Raw genomic sequence first — 16855 nt, 5'->3', positions numbered from 1 at the left:
ACCTTAGCAGGCTGATGTCAGTGTATTCCCTCACCCCCTGACCCAACTTGACAACACATTCTTGGACGCCTGCCTGAGCTGTCCCCCCCCCCCACCCCTGAGGTTTGCACACTGTCTTCTTCTTCAGTGTGGTGTTTTTCTTAGCAGAAGGTTGGAAAAGCTCTCCAGATGAGGGCTGTACTTGGGCCACTTGAAGGCTGACACAGTCTTTCAAGAAATAAAATAAATAAATTGGTGGTGGTGGGGGGGGGGGGGATCGTAACATAAATCTTCATCAGTGCAGAAATTCCCCCTGGGAGGGATTTAAAGTGGATGCTGATGTATGAGAACATAAATAAATAAATATGATTTATGTGTGGTCAGCAATTTCGGTGCGGACTAGCGTTAGCGATGGATGCTTACAAAACCTCATCGTAAAACTCACAGAGTGCCTAGTGATGAGATTAAAAGATACTTTTGCCTGTTTCGTGCACCTGGGAAGACACTGTGCTTCTAACAATACACAGGAAACATCAAGAAGAAATAGGTATGATGGCGAATGACACATTATGAACCACGTAATGGGCTCTTCATTGTACAATGTTCACCTTGCAGACCTGGCCCTCGTCCCCCAGTGCGGTTTCTTCCATAACATTGGGTCTGTTTACAAAATAAAGCCATAAAGCAGAGGCTGAGAGTGTAGTTTTAGTTGCTGTAGGAGGTATAACAAACATACTACAGTATTTGTTTTGTTGTGAAATAAGTATCTTTACTACAATGGAGACAAAACACAGTAGGAAAGAAAAGTATAAAGAAGATTCTAATCCCAGACAAAATTATATGCGCTGCGAGAAAGCCTATCTGAGATAAAAAACCAGTAATTGGGTATAAAATGAGCAGTGATTCATGAGGAGCCTAATATTATGTAATGTTAGTTATTACTAATAGGTGATGAATACCAGCAATTGTTTTTGAGGAGACATTTTGCAGTTTTGTACAGGAAGCAGGGTGCGCTTGTAGGATGAGATCTGTGCCTCAGAAATGGACAGTTTGCTTAGTTTCAGCTGAAGAGGAAGAAAATCTTCTGTTCAGAGTGTGTTCAGCTAGCCAGACAGAGTCAAGACAGGAGCTGGTGTACAGTGGACCCGGAACAGTTAAGTTCTTTGGTCAGGAAGCACTGCAGTTTACAGTTTGCACAAACGGCTGTTTTTGTGGCCAAAGTGCATTCCCAGGAATCGACTCAACCCCCCTGAAATGTACTAATGAAACTGTGGTATATGAACTGCTCTGAAATTGAACCTTTTCAGTTGGAGTCAGTCACCATCTTGGCCTACTAACGGATACCATCAGTAAATAATTAAAAATGAACTCTAATGACGTGGGTAATGTAATCCCTTTCAGTCTTGCGCTCTTGTTGCTATGAGACAACAGACTACACTCAGTCTGCAGAAGGTTAAATATAAGCTTGGCTTTCATCTCTGAAGGTCTGTGTCAGACATAATGTTTTAACAGCTGCCTGGTCGTCATTGACTAATCGGCGTTTTATCGACACTTGAATTTTCTTTTTTTTTTCATCTTGACTATTATACCAACAAATAGCCAGGTGCCTCCATCAAACAGCCTGTCCATCTTATGCAGAATATCTCCATATCAAATTCTCAGAAGAGCTATGAAATACGAGAGCAGTTCCATTGGTTTTCTGCCGCCTTTCTGTTATTCTACATCAAATTTTTACATTTTCCACATTTTTCTCCTCTAAATCTCATGTGCAAAGTCATTCCTGTGGGTTTTTGCCGCTTTTCCCATGTTTAATGGATTGGTTTTAAATGAGATTCCCACGCACTTGTACCAGGCAGCATAACCCTCTGAAATGGTTTCAATCACAAGTGCTTTAAGGGCAAAAATTAATGTCCACCTTACCTTACTGTAGGCTAACCTATTACCACACCAGCCTGCTCGCCGGACGCTCCCGTTATGCATCGTGCATTTTCTTAGCAGGAATTCCCTTTGTATCACTCTTTTACACACTAGACCTATACACCAAAAAAATCCAAGCACTCGTATAGTGCAGGGTGCAAAGTCAGTGCCTTGTGCTAGATTTCAACCCGATCGCTGGCAGAGCTAACAGGAGAGCAATTAGTGGACCTAACAGGAGAACTAAGATGAAGAGGGAAACAGAGGTGGGTAGTTAAGGTCCAGAGAGTAAAAATCCAGACCAAAATTTTGTTTCAACCAACCAGCTGAATATAAAGTGTCACAGTCATACAGTACTCAACTGGTTGGTTGAAACAAAATTGTCTGGATTTTTACTCTCTGGAATTTAACTACCCACCTCCGGAAGTAAGTGACCAATCAGATGTTTTCACAGTGGCTGAATGGGTAACGCTGTAGTGTCCTCTCTCCGGGGTTGTGTCTGTGTGGAGCTTACATGTTCTCCCTGTGCTGCATGGCTTTCTTTTGACCGTTTCTTTTGACCGTTCAGACACATGCAGACATGAAACACCCGCAAAGACATACTACAGAAGTCAGGAGCAGGTCTCCTCCTTTTTAAGCCTTAGTCCTCCTTTTTGGGCACAGCTGTCCTCCTTTTTAAGCCTTAGTCCTCCTTTTTGGACACAGCTGTCCTCCTTTTTAAGCCATAGTCCTCCTTTTTGGACACAGCTGTCCTCCTTTTTAAGCCTTAGTCCTCCTTTTTGGACACAGCTGTCCTTTTTAAGCCTTAGGCCTCCTTTTTGGACACAGCTGTCCTCCTTTTTAAGCCTTAGTCCTCCTTTTTGGACAGCTGTCCTTTTTAAGCGTTTGTCCTCCTTTTTGGACACAGCTGTCCTCCTTTTTAAGCCTTAGTCCTCCTTTTTGGGCACAGGTGTCCTCCTGTTTAAGCCTTAGTCCTCCTTTTTAAGCCTTAGTCCTCCTTTTTGGGCACAGGTGTCCTCCTGTTTAAGCCTTAGTCCTCCTTTTTGGACACAGCCGTCCTCCTGTTTAAGCCTTAGGCCTCCTTTTTGGAGTCACGCCAGTGGTCACCCTACCATAGTGTCTGAGTGTGTCCTTGCATCTGCCCCTGTCATAGACGTCCATCACAGCCAGGCTGTTTCCCTGCCTTGTGTCCTGTGCTTCCTGGGATAGGCTGCAAGATCCCTTTTGTACTTTTGTACTTTTTACATTTGTTGTGATGCCATAAGCATCTATCTTAACTGCTTAGCAGTGCAGGGTCACTGTCAGCAGAGAGCACCTAAGCGGCACATGGACTGGATGCCAGTGTGCCGTAAACACTTTGTAGTATTTGGCACAGAACATCTGCAAAATTACTCAAAGGTGGCTTTTAATAGAGTGGTTCTGGCTTATTAGTAATGCAAACCAGAAACTGCCCTTGATCTGGTTATTAAAAACATCAGCCAGCTACTGGAATCTCAGCAGCCAGTCTTCATACAGCTTGGTGCAGAAATCCTTCCCCTACTCATAAACATACCCTCTTTCCATACATCACTTCATTTTTTCCTTGGCTTGATATCTGAGATTTCCCTGCAATCCATTTCGTCTCTTCCAAACTGCTTATGAAATTGGTAGGATTAGTTTGAAGCAGCATCACCTTTTATTGGTTTTGCCACAAGGAACATACCCACAAGGAACATACAGTCTATATAACAGTAATGAATGCCCATACATAATCATGGAGTAACTCCGGCTCCTGGTGGTTTGGTAACGTATTTATAACATTAGCCGACTTCTCTTGAAGATTTACTGTTTGTATGAACCAGCTGACTGTTTAACACACTAACTTGATTTAACATGCAGTAACTTGATTTAATTTGATTACAGGATTTGTGCAGCGGATATCTAAAATGACAGTTACAGATCATTTTAGTTAAATGCAAAGTTGGGGCTGTGATAGGAAGGTTCATTTCGCTCTTGTTTATTCCTTTTGTACTTTTTTTGGAACTATTGTTTGGATTCGATATTCAAGTTCCAGTAATACACATTTGTACAAGTGGGATCAAAATTGTCCTGGACCGTGACAGAACAATACACATTCATAAGAGACATCAACAGATCAACAAGGTTTATTCCTCTTGCTTGTGGTAAAAATAAATAGGGCTTTGAAAACTGTGTGTATTTTGGAGTGCAATGCAGTTAGTAGAGTGTGGCTCTCTAAGGGCTGAACGAGGTCCTCCCTGGCCCAGTGCCCACTCCGGTCAAGTGGGAAAGCATTCAGCATGTGGAGCCAGTCAGAGAATAATCTGGAATATAGCAGAGAAGGTGTTTAGGGCCGGGGGTGTCGCAGAGAGCCATGATGTCATGCTGAGTGGCTGGATGATGCTTTTGGTGATGACCATCGAGGGCGTGTTTGTGTGTGACTCAGCAGGTTAAGCCCCTCTGCATGTGCTGGTGATCATGTCACATGTCCGTTGGACCCTTGAGCAAAGCGCGGGGGGGTGTGCTGCACACTGACTGACCTGCACTGACTGACCAAGCTCGCTGTCACCCGTCTGTGTGTCTCATAGAGAGCAAGGTGGGGGAGGCAAGAAGAGAATTTCCCATGGATGTGAATAAAGTAGCCCTATTGCTATTCAGAAAGGTTGGAAGCCCCTCTTCAACATAGTGCAAGTGCGAGCCATCTTGTTGGGGACTTCCTTGCCCGCCATCCAACAGTCAGCCACTGTTAGTTTAGACAGCTCAGGGCAGCCAGGAGTGTCCCTCAGAAAGGGCCGGGACCAGGGAGGTGGGCACTGGGACCCAGAGGCCAGAGCTCGGCCTGATAGACCCCCGAGAGCCGTCGAATGGCGCGGTGGCTGCTGGAGCTCCCCTGCCGCGCACTGCGAGAGCATTCACTGTGAAAGCCGCTGTTATCGCGCACAGACTCCAAGAAAAACAAAGACAACCAAAACATTTTGTTTTGCAACCAAATCTGCAGTCTGGGGTGGTCGCGCGGTCATCCCTGCCGGCCTCCAATCGCGTCAGCTCCTGCAGGTGACAAAAAGTGAGAGAGTTGTCACTTGTCAGATGATCCCTGATTTAAAAAAAAAAAAACCTTCATTTCAAAATTCATAGTAATGGAGTTATTTTGCAGGTTTACACACTTTAAAAGTCAAAATGGGCTAAAAATAATTAAGATACAGAGTGGGTCTTTTAGCACTGTGGTCAACGCCTCCAATATTCATTGCTACTAGTTCCTACTGCTCCTTAAATATGCATGGGTAAAGCATTTATGTAACAGAACCTGAACTGAAACCTACCCTGCCAAGGGACGAGAGAGAGAGAAAGAGAGCGAGAGAGAGAGAGAGAGAGAGAGAGAGCGCTCACTCCAGAATTCACTGCATGGGCTCATCCAGTGTTTCCTAATCCGGTCCTCGGGCACCTACTGTCGGTCCGTGTTTTTGCTCCCTCCCATCTTCCTGCCAGACAGTCCACATTTTTGCTTCCATTATACCACAAGTGTCCCCTGAAAGGTCCCAGATGGTCAGGGACGTCTCCCAGAGCATGCGTGGGCCCTGTCAGCGGTGGCCACCTCCCACTGGGGCCCCGGGGCCTCTCTGCACTTTTGCACTTGTGTAGGAAGTAGCTGAGCTCATCACCAGCTGCTGTGTCCGTGACCGTGCAAATCATAACGCTGTATCCGGGCATTACGTTTAGAAATACGAAAGTCTATCACATACAACTATAAATTCTGTTAAAAAAAAGGTTAAAGTTATGATAAAACATGGCCTTAAAAACACAAGAATCCTCAAAAGTATATTCACCATTGTAAAACAAAATAAGTGTAAGGACTTATATAAATATAGTGATATTTTTATTGCTAAAGAAATATTTTGTTTTGTTGGCTTTCTTTCCTAGCAGGGTTGCACTTTGGGCCCCTCTCCTCTGCCTCGTTTTCCCCCTCGAAAATGGCAGAGCCGTTCACCATTTTATTTTCGCATCCACTCCCTCTGTTTTCACCCCTTTGATGTTCAGTCTTCCAGTGAGTTTTTGAGGTATTTCAACAAGTTTAGGAAAAAAGACAAAGAACGTTCCAGATAGCACTGCCAACACAGGCCTGGGTACACGTCCAAGCGTCCGAACCATCTCTCAGTGTACACAGAGGTTTGCGGCTGACCGCAAAATATTTACAGAAGCTTGTGTGTTCTCTATTGGGCCCGAAAGCCAACGTGATGCATATGAGCATTTTGGATTTTGTACATGATGTGCTGGATGGTCCACTGGTCCATATGGTCACGTCATGCTCCACCCCTGACAATCACACCCTGCCATGGTTCAGCTGGGTGACCAAAGCAGGGTCATCATCACAGTTGCATGTTATTGGTTTACAGTTGAGTTAAATACTCACAAACAAAACACTATCTGGAACAGTGTGCTTTTATTTGCCACAGAGCAATTTTTATTAGTTTAAGCATGCAAGGAATCTACTAAGGCTTCTGTTAAGCTAAAAGGAGGTGAACTAGTTTTGCTTTCCCACGACCGTAACAAGAAAAAGTAGTTAGAAGATGGATGGATGGATGGATGGATGGATGGATAGTTTTGCTACATTCCATTTTTTGCCACCCAAGGGGAAGCCAGTGATTTCAGTGATTCCAGGTTTTCAAGTTTAATATATTCTCCAAATTATCATGATCACTTATTGACAGGAGACAGCTAGGAAAAGACAGAGTATGATTACTCCACCATTTTCTTAAGCACTTCAGGTATCTGTTTGCTTTAAAGTTCACCATTCTGGTGGCTTTTGTGATAAAGAAACAAGTGATTTTTAAAGGGAACCATGACCCTTGCCAGGAAAAGTATCCTGGATGGATAGCATTGTGAATGTGATGACTTTTTTGCAGCAAAATGGGAGAGATTTTTTAAAATTGAGCTTGCAGAGAATGTCACTAGAGCCCCGCAAAACCCTAAACATCATCTGATATTTATAGGCAAAATCAGACCTCTTCAGTATATAACTCAACCTTTAAAGGAGGAGCACAGCACAATTCAGGCCTCTGATGACACAGTGGAGCCGACAGTAAGACAAACATCAGCAGGCATCAGGAGATTCCATTTCTGTATATGGCAGAAGAGCATGAAATTCACAAATAGGTACAAACAAACAAGCCTGGGAATCCGGAATTTCTTTTAATCTTCAGCTCCTCTCCTGGAGGTTTTGTTTCCACTGCTGTCTTCTTGAATTATTCTCCACACTAATCTCTGCTATAGTATAACATTAACTGCAGTCACGACTGTGTATGAGCCCATTCCTAATTTGGTATGGCAAGATCTTCAATTGCTGCGCATCTGTGTTGGACGGACAGTATAGCAACTGGATGGCATTCATTAAAAGATACCGAAACAATGAGCTCTAGCACTGCACAACTGCAAGCCACCACCTATGTGTATCAAGTCAAGTCTAGTGGGCTTTATTGTCATACCACCCATATGCAGGTACACGATAACAATCCCCCAGGACATCAGTGTGCCATGATACATGTAAATAATGGCAATAAATCGTGTATCAGGATAAACAGTACCGTAAACATAGCTTTGACTGCATTTCTGTTATATCCTCCCGAGATTGTTCTTGTAATTTAGATTTTTTTTTTTATTATTAAGTGTTGAGATGGTAAAAAAGTACAGCATCACACATGTGATGTCATCTTAAAGTTCTAATTGTCTTCTTTAATGAAAAACAAGACTTAACAGAGTGCCATGTATAGTATGAAAGAAAAAACATTTACAGAGGACAAAAACGAAGAACAAAAGGATCTCAGGAGGACATACATTGCATAGCCATGGAGACACAAGTGAAGCATGGTCAATGAAGCCACGTGGTCAGTGAAGCGGCATGGTCAGTGAAGTAGCATGGTCAGTGAAGCAGCATGGTCAGTGAAGTAGCATGGTCAGTGAAGCAGTATGGTCAGTGAAGCAGCATGGTCAGTGAAGTAGCATGGTCAGTGAAGCAGTATGGTCAGTGAAGCGGCATGGTCAGTGAAGTAGCATGGTCAGTGAAGCAGTATGGTCAGTGAAGCAGCATGGTCAATGTAGCAGTATGGTCTGTGAAGCAGTATGGTCAGTGAAGTGGCATGGTCAGTGAAGCAGCATGGTCAGTGAAGCAGTATGGTCTGTGACGCAACAGTATGTTGAAAGCACAGGAAGCGTCGCAGCCTATCCTTTGGTTCCAATCTAATTGCAGCCAGCAATGTCCCTCTAAACTGTGATACACTGTAATTCACATCTATCTCATTGTATCCCGGCTTCTTCAACAAACATGCGGCCTGTATGAACTTGATGAATGATCGCCAGCTGATTAAATGTTGACATCATCCATAATTTGGTTCTGATATTAAACAGCGGATAATTAGTGTGTTAGCTATGCCATACTGATGGCTTTAGGCCTACCACCTTGTCTCTTTTCACAATGTTATTTCAATCTCATTTTTTATTAAATAAATGTACAGTGGTCATTTTTTTCTTATTTATCATGTTAGGATTTCTGCCATGGTCTTGTTAATAGAGTTCCCACTCTAATGCTCTCCAGCTGCCATGTCATAATGATATATTTATAAACTTTCTATGAACAACGTGACGCAACATAATAACGCCCTGAGGGGTTTTGCGCGTGGCTAATGACACCTTAGCCAATGCCTTTTAATGTGACAGTAACGAACGAGGCTTCACACAAGAACTTAATGGCTTTACGGACATTAAAGGAAAAGCAAAAATGGGGGAGCCGTTATTTCACACGAGCAGCGGCAGAGCTGCTTCACTGAAAACCCGAGTCAGAGGAGATGTGGAGCTGTTTCTTCATGGGTCACTTTGCCTCTGTAAACCATGTAGCAGATGGATTTGCTGGTATGGGTCTCTTCAAAGGGTGTTTATACTTTGTTTATATAAAAAGCATGACCACCTGTCTTCCCTGCAGGTCTGGTGACTGGATATTCTATGACACCACCCACCCTCGACAGCCAGAAGGACGACATTTTGATCAATGCCAATGACACATTAACTATTACATGCAGGTATGACATGACATGTTTTTCTTTACTGTTAAATTATATTTATCAAAAGTGCATGTAAAAAGAATTTTTTATTTGTCTCCGTCAAGAAAGCCATGGAAAGCAAGTAAAATGCGACTGATACTGAACCAGTGAAATGAAATGGCTACATTTATGTTATCCTGTTTTACATATTATATTGTATTAATAATCATTTACATTAAAAATGATGATGTGCAAACATATATGTATAAAATAATATATGCAAACACATATGTACAGTATGATGGCATGTTATAAATTTTATGTAAGGAAATATTCATTTTTTCCTATTGGAACAAATGTGCATCTAAAGATATTTTACACATGTTTATCACATCAAGATGTATGAGTTCAGAAACTAAATACTATATTTTTGTTTTTTTGTCAATAAATGTTGGTTTAAATATGCAAAATATACAGAAAACTGTTTTTTTTTTTTTTCAAAGTCTGGGCCCATTGTAATGTACACATAGAGAAACCACTCTCTTGCTGTTGTTTATTGTTTGCTCCACCACAATACTGTAGAGAAGATATTCCAGCAATGAACACATTGACTTTTCAAGTTAAAATCCTAATAGAAGTTGTCAAAATTCGTTTAAAGCAGAAACCTGAAGAACAAAGGGAATATTTAATGTTTTCTTAGGCTTAAGTTCCCTCACGACGAGGGAAAATGATGCGATGAAAAAAGTATCATTTATTATTCAACCCATACTGCCTGCATTAATCACCCTGTTTTAGAGAAAAGTGTGACTTCTGTGTGACCTCTCTTTGCCCAGGGGACAGCGCACTCTGGATTGGGCCTGGCCTGAGAAGAGCCTCAGCAAGCAGGAAGTCCAAGATCGACAGGACCAGCTGAAGCCCTCGCTGGTTCCAGACCACAGAGCCATCTGGATCAGGGAGTGCCAGGGGGAATCTGGGAATCCGTACTGCAAGAGTTTGGTGCTGACTTCTGCCCAGAGCAGGGACACTGGCTACTACCAGTGCTTCTACCGGGACATTAAGGCCGTCGTTGAAGGCACGACTGCCGTCAGTATTTATGTCTTTGTTAGAGGTGAGTCTAACGTTTGGTGACTAAGGCTGTGTGCACATTACAAGCCTCATTGTCCAATTCCGAGGTTCCCCTCAGATCTTGACAGTTCACATTCATGATTACAAGTGACCGGTATCTAACTGTAATGTGAATGCATCTGTTCTCCGAAATGGTTTGCATGTGCACATTGATACATTTTTGCATGAGTGATCTGCACCACCGACAACAAATATAAACCACATGAATTTTGATCTGACCATTTATGTCGCACTGGCCTCGAATCGGATACGTATCCGATCAAGGACCACAGACGAAAGTCATTCAAATATGATTTGAAAAGATCAGATTTGTGTGTCCACACAGTCCTGAAAAAATCAGATCTGAGTCACATTCAGGGAAAAAATTGGATTTGAGTCACTTTCAACTGCGTAGTGTGAACGTAGCCTAAATGTTTTTATGTGACTTCCAAAGCTTTCAGTTAGAGTGTGAAATTACCATTAAATTGTGAGTTTTGGAAAGAAGTGCATACTGGCAAAATAAACTAAAGACAAATGTTTGGAGAGCTGGATGCTCGTTCCTGCAATCCAAAAACAGGTGATTAGCTAAGATGGAGACGCTAAATTGGCCGTTGTGCATGAGCCTGCCCTGTGATGGATTGCCTCGCTTCTTAATTAGCCTCTTTGCATGTCTTTGGGCCATGAGAGGAAGTCCACATGACGCAGGGAGAATATGTAAACTCCACGTACTCGGGGCAAAACCTGGACTCGCTCCCTGGTCAAGTAGGTCCAAGTAGACAGCCATGATGCCAACCGATGTGTGAAAATGTCATTTTTCAGCATAAGGCAGCTTTGAGGCATTTTTTTAAATCAAGTTATTGCACCCCGGAAGTCTTTAGAACAACGTCTTGAACGTGGCCTCTATCTAAATACCGGGGAACAGACAGGGAATTAGTCTTCATTCCTGAACACTGACACAGATTATTGTTGGTGACCCATTGGGATAAGAATTGAGCATTAATACAGATGGTATATTTTGAGATGGATCTGGATCTTCTGCACTGGCTTTTTATACCCCGTGTGAATACTAGTGGTTTGACACTTAAAGGTTTTGCAGGATGATCGGCCCTAAAAGCAGACAGAGCTTCACATTGTGGCGAAGATATTGGTCGACTGGAATAAATGCATCTATTTCTGAGGTCTTATTTAGCCCAGAGGCCTCGACTCACCATCTTACTTGTTTAACTAAATTAATAGTCTGTTTATTTTGCAAAGAAGCACATGTGGTTCGACATGGAAACAAACTATCCAGTTTGAAATTCCTTTTTTACAGTTCTGATCCTCACACATGTATTTTCTGAACCGGATTTACAGCATATTAAGCTACAGCCACTGTGGAGCATTTAAACTGCTCTGTCCTCGCTATCGTGGGGCAGAATTGTGGCCAGTCTAATGTCAATAAACGTTCTCAGCAGGAATCGTGTAGCAGCTTTGGTTGTCAGCTTCATAAAATGTCCCTTCTGGGTGTGGAATTTGCGGCACGGTGCTCCATAAAAATTTAAGCTACAGAAAAGTGAAATTAAGCCAGTGAGTCATATATGCTTTGACAATTAGAGAATTTCTTCCTTTAATAAGATCTTAAATGATTGAAGCATTTTCAAAAATTCTTGTTTAAAAGTTATATTTCAAACTGGAAATGAACTGGCAAATAATGGAAGAACTCAGGAGTGACAAGTATGTTGTAGAGTATGTCTATACAATGGCTTGGAAAGGAATTTGTGCTGAACTGTTCTCTTGTTGCTTATAACATGCAGCCATGACCTTGAACAAACTAAGGTACTACGCAACTTACTCTACACTTTAATAATACCCAAAATAAATAAATGCAAACACGTGTAAATATATGAAATTAACGTGGGATAAAATGATAAAGAATTGATTCATTAACATTTAGTGGTATGGCATGCTCAAATTTATTTAGGGACAGAAAAGCAAAGTATAAATATAATGGACCACATAATTAGCAGAATGGTTTCAATATAAAAATGTATAAATACAATTTAAAAATAAAAACACCACATTTTCTGAGGTTCCTTCTATGTTTGGTCATGTTTTGCAAAGACTAATACATAAAAATTAAGGAGCTTTCAAACCCAATCAGGTATAAAGCCATTCATACGATTAAATGTTCCAAAAATACTGACCACTAAATATACTTGGCATAAAAGTATGAATCCAAAAACTGAACTGCATATCAGAATAGCCCTCGTTCCACTGCCTTGACCATGTGAATCTATTAAACGGAAATTTATAGGGAGCCAGTGAAAACAGAGTTAATTGGATAGGATGAGGTAAAAAAAATTAACAGCCAGCTGTTTTCAGTACGTTTCATAAACGTTAGCCTGCAAGAACAGAGCGATTATAGAAAATGAGCACTTGTTAACAATTATCAACAAAGCACCTGCGTGATGCTGCAGATCCGCACGAGGGCCCGAAGTGTTCGCCGGGGATCCCATCTGGGCCGCGGCCCAGTCAAACCCGTCTTTTCTGTGAAGCTTCTCGGTGGCTGGTTTTCTACATTTGTGTTTGTTTACTTGCCAGATGCTTTTATTTGCTTGGCAGACAGGACACTTCTGGTTATGAGAAAGGTAAAATGCAATAAGCGACGCCAATGCTGAAGGCATAGCTCATTTCAGCTGGGCAGTCATTCAGAACTTTAGCGCTGGAGCCGCGTAGAAGGATTTAAGGGTGTGACGGACACTGTGTTTACGTGGCCTAATCGAAGTACTGGGATCTCACAGAAGACGGGAAGAAAACTGCACCTAAAAAGCCTCAATGCAATTAGAGCTACCTTAAAAAAACGAACTGAACCAAGCTAGTTACCAGGTCGTTAAGGTCTTAGCCAGAAGCGCTTACAGTTTGGGTCTCAAACCAAACACACCTTGAAAATATTGAATTTCACTGTCTTATATTTATATTTTTCTTGACATTTACAGTAACATCACTGACATTTAAAAGTCTTCCAAAAAATACCTTTATGCTAGGAAAATCTTGGCTGTATTTTAAAGAACACGGGAGGCTTTCGTATAGAAAAACGATTCTTTCCTAATAGATAAATGGAAATAATTTCAGTTCAAAAGTGGGAATAAAAAATGTTCACCGAAACACGTTGCCGGTTTTATTGCAATGGTATTTACTGTTTAGAATTTTTTTTACAAGAAGAAGAGGTGGAACACATTCTTAGTTTCCTGTGAAAATGCTTTAACAGCATTCAGGCTCTATTGGCATAATATATTTGATATTGGCTACACTTTATTGTTTCATTATTTGTTTGCACTAACTGACTACAACCCTGTGAGTTGGGGATGCAGATGTGATCCGCTCAGCAGTTTGTTCCTGTCATACAGCATCCATGTTTTTTAACCAGAAGTAAATTTATCCTGGTGTGCCAACGTCGACACAGCGGTCGTGGTTTTTGTGAGTGTGTCAGGGGGACAGGTGGTAAAATCAACATGCGAAGACACCAAGCTGCCAAAATCCTGCCAAATTTCCCCTGACAAGGTGCCAGAATAGTTTCTATAGATCCTACCAGGTTGGCTGATCAGGACCAGCTGAAATCACCGTAGTAAAGGGGATAAATGTGTCCGCGTCAGGATCGGAGTGGCAGCATGTGGCTTCATTTATCAGACTGGGCCTCCGCAGGTCGTCGCTCTAAAGCCGCCCGCTTTCCTCCTCCATTAAGGCCGAGTGCAAAGTCTTGAGTTTTAGGTATCCCTGACTTCCTGAAAAAAAGAACCTCCCCTTAAATTCTATGATTTATTATGACTCAAAGGGCTTGATTTTCCACAGTGACCATTTCTGTGCTCTGATCACTACAGGGCAGAAATCTAAGCTGATATTCAGGACTTTCTGTTTTCTTTCAAAAAGCTTGAAGTGACTGCTTTGAAATATCTCCGTGAGGAGTAAGAAGCCTTGGACACCAGCTCCTTCTAAGTGTTTTCGCAACATTTCAGCAATGTTGTGAGAACATTACGAGTCCGTTGGGAATAGGCCCAACCTTTTAGTTAGGGCACCACTCTAAGTTTGTATATTTTTTTATCCAAGTTTGAAGGTGGTTCGTTGTTACGTTGAATTTAACTCTTATTACTTCAGGCGTCTACACATGGATGAGAAGCAGCGGGAATTTCTGCTAGTGCTGACAATTAAAAAACAAAATTAATGGTCCAATAACACCAGATTATCATGGCAACTTCCCACAAGATTTTCACAAGAAGATGACATTGCAATTAATACACTTTTCAAACGGATAAATATCTTGGTGACCAATGCAGACTAAGATTTGTGGCTAAGTAATTGTTTTCTTTCAGATGTTCAAGAGCCATTCGTCAAAAGATACAACTATGAATTTGAAACAATCCTTGTCGCTAGATCATCGCCAACCATTCTGGTGCCTTGCACAGTGTCTGTGCCTGATATGAATGTCACCCTCCATCAGGTGAGAGGATTGTGAGGAATATATTTTTTAGTGAAGAGGGTTGGTTGCTGCTTTTAATTCTGCATGTTTGAGTGTCATGGTCTTGGTGGTGTGGTGGCTCTGGGATTGTGCTTGAAGTTCACATCTCCAGGGTTGGGGTTCAAATCTTGCCCCTGTTCTGTGTACTTGTGGAGTTTGCATGATCTCCCTGTGGTAGTTGGGCCTCCTGAGAATTGGCTTCTCTGGGGTGGCACCCCAACCAGGAAGCAGCCCTACTGGGAGTTTAAGGTCTGCTACCATTTTCATTTGCTACTTTAATAGTATATCATGCATCGCCACCTTTAATTTAAGAATTTGCCCATTTTTGGGGCTACCTGAAATATGTAATGTCACCACAGTTACAGGCTACACAGCCGTTTGATCTGGTACAGGGTTGCCAACTCACACATCTGGCGTGACGCTCGTGCTTTCAGACTCGCACATTTACGCAAGATACCTTACGGCAAGTCTGTATTATTCCATTATATATCCAAAATTAGCAACATCAAAAGCATCGAGGTAGTTTACAAACCCTACAGACTATTTACCAGGAAATAAAACTGTTACATAAATGTGAATGCCTGTGCAGACTTTTCTCAAATTGAAAATCTCATGCCAGCCAGCTGACCAAAGTTGGAAACCCTGTTGATACACTGCATAGAAGTGCTTCAGAGCCGTCAGAGAGTGTGTCATTCTGTAGATGCCTTCACAGGTCGGAAATTCCCTTGCACCTCTGGATGACGACGGCATAACCTGGGACAATAAGAAAGGCTGGTCAGTCCCCAGCGGTACCTTTCTGAACAGGCCGCACATCTTCGGCTTCTTCTGTCGCACCATCTCCTCCAACGTAGAGCATAAGTCCCCTCTGTACCTGGTTCACTTTTATGGTAAGTGACTGATTCCCAGAAGACTTTGGTGTGGCAGTTAAACTCAAACATTCTTGGTAGCTATCTGGGTAGTTATAAGCTGACGAATTCAAAATGTCACTGCTTTGTCGTGTAGAGAGATTAATTCGTTCTTCCTCCAAAGAAGGATAATATACATGATTTTACTATAATGTTTACGTATAAAAAGACTTTCTTTCAAAGAAGACATCCTGATTGTTTGTGTTCACTGCTGTGCTTTGTAGGAAGCAAGTTGTACAATTTCAAGCTATTTCCAGAAGAAACGGTGGAGCTGATAGTGGGTGATGCCCTTATCCTGAACTGCACAGGCCAGGTGGAGTTCAACACAGGCGTGAACATTCAGTGGGCTTACCCAGGCAAGCTGGTATGTAGCGTGTACCTGCTGATTTATACCGTGAACAAGGTATATTCGCATGCTATGTTTGAATACTATTTTTTTTTTCCTTTTTCACATTAAATTTAGGCTGTGACTCGGTAAACTTTTTGTAGATCGTTATGATCTGCAGATATTTATGCACCCCGCTGTGAAGTGATAAATCACCACTGTTGCCCTTGACTGGCAGTGCCTTGGTGGCAGCTGTTACAATTTTCCTTTCGAGAAAACATGTCAGCCCAGTAACTAAGCAGCTAACTATGCCTGCATGGGTATCAGTCTTCATCTACAATCCCGAACATGGATCTCCAAGGTTTTGCTTCAAAACTGTCATTGCACTGGTGTTCATATACCTAATTGGTTGATGGTTATTTTAACCGATAGCTAAATCGCACTGTGAGCCTGCAGTCGGAGCGCACGGCTTTGTCACACGTCACGGAAGTTTCCAGCATCTTCAGCATTCGCAGCGTTAACATGACCGACACGGGCCTGTATGTGTGCAACGCGACGAGCATGGAAACCAAGATGGAGCATTCTGTGAAGGTCATTGTACACGGTAAAACTGCAGTTATCGTGTACCATATTTATTTTCAGTTTTATTATTATTATTATTATTATTATTATTATTATTAATAAACATTGTCTCATTCTACCAGTTTTAACCTACTGATTTTAAGTGGGAATATCTTTGTAGTTTCTAATCCTTAATTTCCCAAATATATTTAATGTTTCTTTTTTTATAGAATTAAGTTAAAGTGTAGGCATGTGCAAACTGATTTCTATGATTGACAATGATTTTCCAGCTGCTGTTTATTCTTACCTTGAATGGTAACTTTAAATATTCATTTTCATATATTCAAACCTACATTATTATACATTAAAAACCATATTAATGGTAATCATTATATATATCCAAGATTGGTGAATTTCATTATATTCACCAATCTTGCATAACTGCTTATCAAGTACTAGTTCACCGTCTGCCTGTAGTCCATCCCAGTAAGCACAGGACACAAAGCCCGGTGTACCAGTCCATCCCAGTAAGCACAGGACACAAAGCCGA

The 16855-nt window shown here is 41.8% G+C and overlaps 1 protein-coding gene across 5 annotated transcripts in view; it reads left to right on the top strand.

Moving 5' to 3' along the window:
• Positions 1 to 16855, top strand: part of flt4 (fms related receptor tyrosine kinase 4) — a 49746-nt gene that overhangs the window by 14616 nt on the left and 18275 nt on the right. For 4 of the 5 annotated variants that reach the window (XM_023838834.2, XM_023838833.2, XM_023838836.2 and 1 more), the window contains exons 2-7: positions 8861 to 8957; positions 9752 to 10026; positions 14369 to 14496; positions 15215 to 15401; positions 15644 to 15783; positions 16177 to 16348. In XM_023838834.2, the coding sequence (XP_023694602.1) occupies positions 8861 to 8957; positions 9752 to 10026; positions 14369 to 14496; positions 15215 to 15401; positions 15644 to 15783; positions 16177 to 16348 (999 nt within the window). The remainder of the gene's footprint in view (positions 1 to 8860; positions 8958 to 9751; positions 10027 to 14368; positions 14497 to 15214; positions 15402 to 15643; positions 15784 to 16176; positions 16349 to 16855) is intronic. The other variant, XM_023838835.2, reaches the window with a different exon arrangement.

The sequence above is a fragment of the Paramormyrops kingsleyae genome, chromosome 10 (assembly GCF_048594095.1).
Source record: "Paramormyrops kingsleyae isolate MSU_618 chromosome 10, PKINGS_0.4, whole genome shotgun sequence".
Lineage (NCBI taxonomy): Eukaryota > Metazoa > Chordata > Actinopteri > Osteoglossiformes > Mormyridae > Paramormyrops > Paramormyrops kingsleyae.
The sequence above is the reverse complement of the archived record's forward strand: the minus strand, read 5'-3'. Positions and strand labels throughout refer to the sequence as shown.